The 10,274-nt window shown below is 45.9% G+C and overlaps 1 protein-coding gene across 5 annotated transcripts in view; it reads left to right on the top strand.

The window, feature by feature from the left end:
* The window catches only part of LOC122552264 (nuclear receptor subfamily 5 group A member 2-like), a 57,811-nt gene extending 54,827 nt beyond the window's left edge, over positions 1–2,984 (top strand). For all 5 annotated transcript variants that reach the window (XM_043694954.1, XM_043694952.1, XM_043694953.1 and 2 more), the window contains 2 exons: positions 1,246–1,393; positions 1,631–2,984. In XM_043694954.1, the coding sequence (XP_043550889.1) occupies positions 1,246–1,393; positions 1,631–1,875 (393 nt within the window). In that variant the 3' untranslated portion in view covers positions 1,876–2,984. The remainder of the gene's footprint in view (positions 1–1,245; positions 1,394–1,630) is intronic.
* Positions 2,985–10,274: the final 7,290 nt, after the last annotated feature.

Here is a 10,274-nt window from a genome sequence, read left to right as displayed (position 1 = left end):
AAAGATATAAAAGAGACCTAAGGGGCAACTTTTTCACGCAGAGGGTGGTACGTGTATGGAATGAGCTGCCAGAGGATGTGGTGGAGGCTGGTACAATTGCAACATTTAAGAGGCATTTGGATGGGTATATGAATAGGAAGGGTTTGGAGGGATATGGGCCAGGTGCTGGCAGGTGGGACTAGATTGGGTTGGGATGTCTGGTCGGCATGGGCAGGTTGGACTGAAGGGATTGTTTCCACGCTATACATCTCTATGACTATGACTCAACATGTAATCTCATTAATCCAAAAAAAAAAGCTACATTACAGACCTCAGAAACACCCTGTACCCACAAGCACCCTTTGTTCAGTACTCACGCCAAAGACAAATCACCCTCCCAACCACCTCACAAGATTTAATTTAACTTTGACTTTCATTTCCTGTTTGGAAAATCTGATTGCCTCTTCCTGGAGTTTTCATACATCTGAGTTTAAACATTCTCAGCTTCAAATAATCTGTTCAGGTTTTTATCCTAACACACCTGCTAAGGCAGTGTTATTAAATTTTGAGGTCATATATTGTTAATAAATCTAACAATCTTCCCTCTTTCTCAGGAGCAACAGCTTTATACATCCATCTTCATCTAAACTTCAACACAAATGTCCCAACCTGAAACTAAACCTAAATCATTTTTTCCCCACTTTATAGGTGTTTTAAACAAAGTCTAGAAACTTCCATCAGAAAGCTTACAGTGTTATTCTGTATATCTTTCTCAGTCAAAAACTCTAATGTAAACAAAAAAAACAATTTAGTCATGAAAGCTTCCTCTCTCAAGCTGTTTTGAAAGAAATCACCATGGCTACAGAAATACTGACAAGTTAATCATTAAACTTTTCAGGTTCACAGAAAAACCCATATGCCACGAATTCAAAAATCCAAACTTAAAATCAAGTTATATTAACATAACTGCAGTCACAGATTTTAAGGTGTGGAGGTGCTGGTGTTGGACTGGGGTGGGCAAAGTTAAACATCGCACAATACCAGGTTATAGTCCAACAGGTTTATTTGGAAGTACATGCTTTTGGAGCGCTGCTTCTTCATCAGGTAGATTATAAAAAGCATCTTAAAAGGAGAGAAGAATGTTACTTTTTTTTAGAGGTCTTGAGGGTGTGCGATAGCTGTCCCTTAAAACTCAGGGATGTTACTGTAGAGGCTGTGACCCTGCAACATTTCCTCATTGATTAATGAATGCTCTTCTCGTCTCAGATTGATCTGTCAACCATCAGTTCGCAATCAGGAGCCACGCTGAATAACCTGGTGAGCCGTACGCAGGAGCTGGTCACTAAGCTTCGAGCTCTGCAGACTGACCGGCACGAGTTTGTCTGCCTGAAGTTCTTGGTGCTCTTCAGTCCTGGTAAGGCACAAAACCGTGATGGGGAGCGGGGGAGGTTGTTTTGGTTCCCTACAAGCTGGCCTCCGATGGCCTTGGGATCTGGGAGGGGGTTGCCAACCCTCCAGGGTCGCCCTGGAGTCTCTGAGAATGAACATCCAGCGACCGGTTGGCAACAGAACCATCGGGAAGACACTCTCCCGTTGGCTTCGTGCGCGGGCACCCGTCTTTATTGAGCTGTCTCCTTCTTCCCTTCCGCAGACGTGAAGAATCTGGAAAACCGACCCTTTGTGGAGAGCATCCAGGAGAAGGTCAACAGGGCTCTGATGGACTACACAATGTGCTTCCCACAGCAGGCTGACCAGTTTGGACAACTACTCCTGAGGCTCCCTGAAATCCGAGCCATCAGCATGCAGGCCGAAGAATACCTCTACCTCAAGCATTTAAACGGAGACATTCCTTGCAATAATCTGCTGATTGAAATGCTCCATGCCAAGCACGTCTAATATGGAAAAAGACGGATCTTTCATAAGACGGAGACACTGCCTGAGGATTTCTTTTTTGGATTCAAGATCCTCTGCTGACCTGGAAGAGATGGGGAGTACATCAAGTGAGTTTAGCATACTTACAACCAGGGAGAAAGCCCTCCAACGTTTTCTTGAATGGATTACACTTCCCTCTGGGGCCCTTTTTTTTTGTTTTTACAGACCCATTCCCAGGAGCGACTGAGAACGGGACACAATGGAATGTGTGATCCACACTTATTGTACCCTCCCACTTCAGGTTGATGCCGTTCAATCGCCTCTCAAAGGACAGCCAAGTCAAAAGCAAGATCATTGTAGCCACTTTGGCAAAATCATACTGCCTTTGGTGCCCCTGAAGGTGGCAATTAGCAGAGGTGGAAGACGTGAGGGATTATAGCTCCACATTTCTGATCAGTTACCAAACCCCTCCCTCCCATCGCAGCTGGCAATTTGTGAGGGGAGAACCAAATGTGGTATCAAAATGACGAAAGATCAGCCCTCCTACATCAAAAGACAACAGGCTGTACATTATCCCCATTTGATGAAGGGAGATAAACTCACGTACTGCTGTGTGCTGCTGCTCATCAACCCCGGAGAGCAACTCCTAGATCTCAGACTTCTGACACCCCAACCAAGTCAACACAGCTCCACATTGAGCAAGTTAGTGAACGAGTCCTGGTCTCATTCTGATGGCTACTCTTTGATTGAGAAGAGTATTGAGCTGCTCACATACCTTGTATTCCTCACAGTCCCAGGAGAGTGCACTGGCAAAGGTGACACTGTGGTACCCCAGCTGTAGAAACTGTAAGAGGTAGCAACTTAAGAGGAGGGAGGAGGAAATTATTAGAGTTATACAGCACAGAAACAGACCCTTCCATAAGACCATAAGACATAGGAGTGGAAGTAAGGCCATTCGGCCCAGCGAGTCCACTCCTCCATTCAATCATGGCTAAAGAGCATTTCAACGTCACTTGCCTGCATTCTCCCCCCAGCCCTTAATTCCTTGCGAGATCAAGAATTTATCAGTCTCTGCCTTGAAGACATTTAATGTCCCTGCCTCCACTGCGCTCCGTGGCAATAAATTCCACTTTGGTCCAACCAGCCCATGCTGACCCTAATTCCAAACTAAACTAATCCCACCTGTCTTGCTCCTGGCCCATATCCCTCCAAACCTTTCCTAGACATGTACTTATCCAAATGTCGTCTAAACGCTGTAACTGTCCCACATCCACCACTTCTTCTGGAAGTTCATTCCACACACGAACCGCTCTTTAGTTGAAACACAAAGATCCCAACGCGTTTGGAATCCAGTTTGGCCAACAGGAAACATTTGACAAAGCTGTGACTGTGAGGAACATCCTTAATACCTGCAATAAAATCAAGGACAGGATGATATCACATCTGACTCGCATCAGCCCTGTCTGATTCAGGCTCCTTTGAGCATCACTGTCCAAAGTACAATATCAAAATAAAACATCACAAAACGGCCTTCGGTCAGTCCATTAGATGCAGATACTGTCAGCGATTCACACTGCTGTGGGGTAAGTTTAAGATATGGTTACAGGAGACAGATTTGCTATGTTGGAATCAATGAGTATCTGCCCTTGATGCTGTGCTTTGGAATGGAAAACTCCACACTCATATTGTTTTAACTTATTCCTTAAATGTGATTATCTCAGTCAATACCAGATTTTGTCACCTATCCCTAACTGCCCTGGAAAAGGTTGAGTCGACTCTTTGAACCGCTGTAGTCCTTGGGATTGTGGGTACACACAGGGCCGCAAAGAAATAGGGATGGAACAGGATAATTACTTTGAGGTTCTGGATGAAGACAGAGATGAGTAAGAATTTCCTCACTCAGAGATTGTTAATCTGTGGAATTCTTTACTACAGAGACCTGTCGAAGGCAAAGATAGATTTTGAATTCCAAGATTTTGACCCAGCGATACTGAAGGCGCAGCGATATATTTTCATGTCAGGATGGTGAGTGGGCTTGGAGGGGAACTTGCAGGTCGTAATGTCCACCTATGAAGCTGCTACTCTTGTCTTTCCATTTCTCTTTACTTACCGTCCCCAAAAACATGACACAACAATCCTGCAAAATAAAACAAAGAACTTTACAGTGCTCTGAAGCATAATCGGAAATGGCTGGAGAAACTCAGCCGGTCTAGCAGCATCTGTGGGAAGAAAGCAGAACTTATGTTTTCAAGTCCAGGACTCCTTAACCTTGCTTTCTCTCCACTGGTGCTGACAGACCTGCTGAGCTTCGCCAGCAACTTCTCTCTGTGTACAATAGTAACCCTGCCTGCAACAAATCACAATTGCCATTTTCAAAATGTTTACTTCATAAAAACCACCATGGAGTAGAGCAAACATACCCCCTTTTCCTATGGACGTCCTTTTACATCTGCAGATGACAAATCTCTCTCAACCAAACCCAGATTAACGTTTCTCATAGTCTCAGATTTTACACGATTAACAGCAGAAACATTTGGTTTCAAAAACCACAGAATGAGATTTACCAATTGGGAGCGAGTTGAGGAGGAATCTCTTCTATTAGAGACCAGTGAATCCTCACAATTTTCTACTCTGGAATGCTCCATCGCTGAATATGTCCAAGACAGAGATCGGTAGAGTTTGAGATATTTAAGAGATTAAGAAGATATGGAGATGGTGTGGGATAATGACATTGAGGTACTAAATGAGGAGGAATTTCCTCTCCCAGAAGGTCAGTAATCTGGGGAATTCTTTACCCCAGAGGGTTGTCAAGGCTGGTTGTCAAGGATGAGATAGACAGGCAGATTTTGAACGAGGACAGGAATCATGGGTTATTTGGGAAAGGCAGGAAAGTGGAACTGAGGATTATCAGATCAGTCTTGATCTCATTGAATGGGGAAGCAGAGCTGATGGGCCAAATGGCCGACTTCTGCTCCTATCCCTTATGATCTGATCAGCCATGATCCGGTTGGATGGCACAGCAGGCTCGAGGGGCCAAATGGCCTCCTCCCTGCTCCTAAAGCTCTGCCCTATGGCAGGGACTAATTTGCTGCTGTTTAGTTTGTGAATTAATGTTTACTCAGCCCAGCGCCCACTCACATTCTGTGGCCTGTAAGGATACAACTGAGCAGGAAAGCAATACAGCATGGGTGGAAATTGTTTGCAGCACACCCTGCCCATCACTGACTGCCCACAATGGAACAGCAGGGCAACCCTTCACCTCCGACACTGAAAACTGGCGAGTTGGTAGGAAGGTTTTCAGATCTTTCCCCAACAACGTCTTCCTCTTCACTGGGAGCAATGCCACAGGAGGTCGACGTCACTGAGGATGTCAAGGGCTGATGCCAAGATATGGAATCGGCACTTAGTGAGAATCCAGGTTGGTCAGCGATGGAAAGGAGTGTTGCGCTTTCCCGATTCATGGTGGAGAGAGTCATCTCATCATTGCAATCCACACTGAGGTACCGAGTCCCCTAACCTATCCCCCCCACCACACCCTTCAACCTTTTTCCCTGTTGGCCTGAAAATCTTCTGGATGTAGGTTTGCTCGCTGAGCTGGAAGGTTCATTTCCAGATGTTTCGTCACCCTACTAGGCAACATCTTCAGTGGGCTTCCGGGAGATCTTACCTATTAGGGTGACGAAACATCTGGATATGAACTTTCCAGCTCAGCGAGCAAACCTACATCCAGAACCTCAACCTGAGCTACAAATCTTCTCAAAGCTTGCCTGAAAATCTTCTCAGACAATGATCCAGTGGATCTCCTTTCAAAGCCTCTGCCACCACCACAGGGCATCTGTTCTGGATCCCAACCATTCCCTGATTTCCCTCATGTCACCTCAGGGCCCTCTCACTGCTCCCTCTCTACTTCACAACAGCTCCATCCATGGGAGCAGTATCTCTCTGTCGAGTCTCGCCCAGAGCTCTCCTGATTATGAATGCCCTCCATTGTATCTCCTCTGACCACATAAACAAGGAACAAGAGTAGGTCTCTTATATGAGAGATCGATTCAGTAAGGAATGTATTCACTGGAGTTTAGAAGAATGAGGGAGATCTCTCTCAGAAATCCATAAAATTCCAACAGGACTTCAACAGGGCTGATACAGGAAGGATGTTCCCGATGGTGACAGAATCCAGAACAAGGGGTCATAGATCAGCCATGGCTGACTTGCAAACTCACTGAGAAAGTGACTGGCTAAGCGTGACGAGAAACTGGTCTTAAAATGCCAATCTGCCCAGTGATGCACACAGTTAGGCCCAGCTGGAGAGTGAGGCCAGGAACCTGGTCAGCTCAATGTCCTCCCATCAGATAACCACTGTTTCAGTCTCAGATCTGGGAATAAACTGCTGTGGGTCAGCACAGAGCTCCGGTCAGTCAGATTCACGGGACACACATCCAGCAGAAAAAGCTCTGAATAGATTGATTAGATTAGATTCCCTACAGTGTAGAAACAGGCCCTTCAGCCCAACCAGTCCACACTGACCCTGCAAAGAGTAACCCACCCAGACCCATTTCCCTCTGACTAATGCATCTAACACTATGGGCAGTTTAGCATAGCCAATTCACCTGACCTGCACATCTTTGGACTGTGGAGGAAACCCACACAGACAACGGGGAGAATGTGCAAACTTCACACAGACAGCCACCCGAGGCTGGAACTGAACCCAGGTCCTTGGCAATGTGAGGTTGCAGTGCTAACCACTGAGCCACCATGCCACCCCAAAGCAGCTTGTTGTGTTGAACTTAAACACATGTGTTCAACACTGAACTTTCGATCTGCACAAGGGCAGCAGTTGGGTTTGAGCCCACACCTCCTTTAAGGGAGGAAACTTAACCCAGCAGCTTAGACCGCTTGGTCAGGCTACCAAAGGCAAATACTTCTGCAGCGAGGGCTGAACAAGCTTCTCATTCAGAAGCAGAGCTCTCAGGTACTTGAAGGGCTTTCTGGGCGAGAGTGTCAACACAGAGGAAGTTCTGACTTGCTCCAATAATCTTGTCCATTCACAATAAAATATTTCTAAACGAATCTCAAGGCAAACGTGATCTTTGTGGTAAGTTGCTATGGTGTAGCCATTCCAAGATTGTGACCTGTAATTCATATTTGTGTAAATAAAGCAAAGTGTTACTATTTTCACCTGGGACTGCATCTTTGTCACATATATTGCTTGGTTACCTTCGAATGTTGGGTTCTGTGCCATAAACACACCTTGCACTATGCTGACCCATCGTTTGAATGATGAATGAACAGGTTTATTGAAGTTTATACAATGTCTCACAGAACCTCCTTCAGCACCTCTGGCTGATTTACAAACTCTCACAGATGAACCTGACTTTAATCTGGATCTAAGCACTTAGGCAAAGTCACCACAGTGCCAGAGAGCCTTGAGCTGCTCTGAGAGACAGAGAGAGAGAGGAGCTATGGGCTGCTCTGAGTGAGAGGGAGACAGACAGAGAGTGAGAGGAGCTATGGGCTGCTCTGAGTGAGTGAGAGACAGACAGACAGAGAGCGAGAGGAGCTATGGGCTGCTCTGAGTGAGAGAGAGAGAGACAGAGAGGAGCTATGGGCTGCTCTGAGAGAGAGAGAGACAGACAGACAGAGAGGATCTATGGGCTGCTCTGAGAGAGAGAGACATAGAGGAGCTATGGGCTGTTCTGAGAGAGAGACAGAGAGAGAGACAGAGAGGAGCTATGGGCTGCTCTGAGAGAGAGAGAGACAAAGAGGAGCTATGGGCTGCTCTGAGAGAGAGAGAGAGAGAGAGAGACATAGAGGAGCTATGGGCTGCTCTGAGAGAGACAGAGAGAGAGAGACATAGAGGAGCTATGGGCTGTTCTGAGAGAGAGACAGAGAGAGAGAGACAGAGAGGAGCTATGGGCTGCTCTGAGAGAGAGAGACAGAGACAGAGAGGATCTATGGGCTGCTCTGAGAGAGAGTGAGACAATGGGTGATGTGCTGGATCACCATGACTCAGCCCAACACACGCTGACCAGGTTTACGAAACTGAACTCGTCCCATTTGCCTGCATTTGACCCGTATCCCTCTAAACATTTCCTAACCACTTACCCATCCAAATGCCTTTTAAATGTTGCAGTTGTACCAGCCTCCACCACTTTCTCTGGCAGCTCATTCCACACACGCACCACCCTCTGCGTGAAAACGTTGTCCCTTAGGTCCCTATTAAATCTTTCCCCTCTCACCTAAAACCTATGCCTTCTAGTTCTGGACTCCCCCATCCTGGGGAAAAGACCTTGTCTATTTACCCTATCCATGCCCCTCATGGTTCTATAAACTTCTATAACGTCACCCGTCAGTCTCCGACACTCCAGGGAAAACAGTCCCAGCCTCTCCTTTATAACTCAACGTCTTTGTAAATTTATTTTGCACCTTTTGCAGTTTAATAAATATTCAGGGAATTAAGAACCAGTCAGCTTAGGGGTAAGCACTTAATTAAATTACTATAGTGTAACATGTATAATTAAGTCATAGACTAACCACTGATTCACTATTAATAGACTGACTGGAAAGAAAGACAGAGACCCCTTAGAGTGTTATAGAGGTTTACAGCATGGAAACAGGCCCTTCGGCCCAATGCCGCTCAGTTTTCATTATTAATCTAGCCCCATTTGCCTGCATTTGGTCCATATCCCTCCATACCTATCCCATCCATGTCCCTGTCTAAATGATTCTTAAATGATAAAATTGTACTCACCTCCACCACTACCTCTAGCAGCCTGTTCCAGATACTCGCCATCCTCTGTGTGAAAGAGTTGCCCCTCTGGATCCTTTTGTATCTCTCCCCTCCCGTTTTAATCCTACACCCTCTAGTTTCAGACTTCCCTACCATGAGGAAACGCTGTTGGCAATCTACCTTATCTATGCCCCTCATGATTTTCTACAGTATCACACATCGTGATGGTGTCTATACGTCTTAAAGGGGTAGTGCCCTTTGTATAACATGTTGAGACAGGGATAAGGAGGAATTTACTCTGGCAGAGGGCAGTGAATTCTTTATCGCAGAGCACAGTTGAGGCTGGGCCATTAAATATCTTTAAGACTGATCAGTGAGGGAATCAAGGGTTATGGGGAAACAGCAGAAAAATAGAGTTGATGATTATCAAATCGGGTCTGATCTCATTGAATAGTGGAGCAGTTTCGATGGGCTGAATGGCCAATTTCTGCTCCCATGTCTTATAATACAACAGGTATAGCGTGATACATAACACAGCTGGAAAAACAACAGGCAGATCCAAGTACAGAGATTAATTCTATTCAGCCAAATCTATTTGCTAGATAAATGCGAGGTCCAATGTGCATCCATAAAACACTCCACTTTTTATGGCCATTTTTTTACAGTTTGACCGCGCACCATGAATTCCTGTGGTTGTTCGCCACCTAGTGGCTAAAACTGCACTACAGCAGAAATACAAGGTTCACATATCGGCACTCCCAGATACACACCAAAGCCATGACATGGAGTGATCGCCTTTGTGACTCCTAGATTAAATGCACATCACCATCATGTCTTTGATAATAATCCACACATTACGCAAGAGGTTTGCTCCCTGGTCTAAATATTTCTAATCCATCTGTTCTGAGATGTTATGCCTGGAGCAGGTGGGATTCAAACACACCTCCTGGCCCCGAGGTAGGGCTGGTCCCTGGCCTGAGATAGCTGATCATTGAAATTATAACTTAGCTGAGGGAGAAGATCGATGAGACTTGCTGCTTTTAAATACTATCTTGTAAGACAGAGGCCAGGGGTTTCAAAGATGGGGAAGTCTAGACCCTTAGACAACGTCAATAACTGGAATACTTGGACAATATTTCGTTCACTTTTCTCATCACTATGACACGAAAAAGGAATTGGCTTAGCTCATTTGGCTGGATTGTTGATTTACAGGGCAGTGTGACGCCAACAGCGTGGATTCAATTCCCATCACCGGATTGAGGTTACCATGAAGGACAATCCTTCTCAACCTCTTCCCTCGTCTGAGGTCTAGTGGCTCTCAGGTTAAATCACCACCAGTCGCTTCTCTGCAATAAGAGGGCAGCCCGTATAGTCTGGTAAGATTATGGCGACACACACACACCCATGATATGAAGAAGAACAAAGAGCAGAGTGTTGGAAATGAGTCAGGGAAACCAGCAGGGATCCCACGTCAGGGGCTCTGCTTGAGTGAGGCACTAATCATGTACTTGACTGGTGAGTGCTAGATCTCTGCTGCCATTGTGGACCCATGGTGCAGAACTCCCACTCCTGACAACCACTGGACAGTCAGAGACTGGCTGTCAATCGCTCATTGGCTCCAGTGGGAGTAGTGTGGCTGCTGCCGGTAAAACACCCATCAGAGATGGGACTGAGGCCACAGGGGACAACACACTGT

The sequence above is a fragment of the Chiloscyllium plagiosum genome, chromosome 8 (assembly GCF_004010195.1).
Source record: "Chiloscyllium plagiosum isolate BGI_BamShark_2017 chromosome 8, ASM401019v2, whole genome shotgun sequence".
In the NCBI taxonomy this organism is placed as follows: domain Eukaryota; kingdom Metazoa; phylum Chordata; class Chondrichthyes; order Orectolobiformes; family Hemiscylliidae; genus Chiloscyllium; species Chiloscyllium plagiosum.
This window is presented reverse-complemented; position numbering and strand designations above follow the sequence as displayed.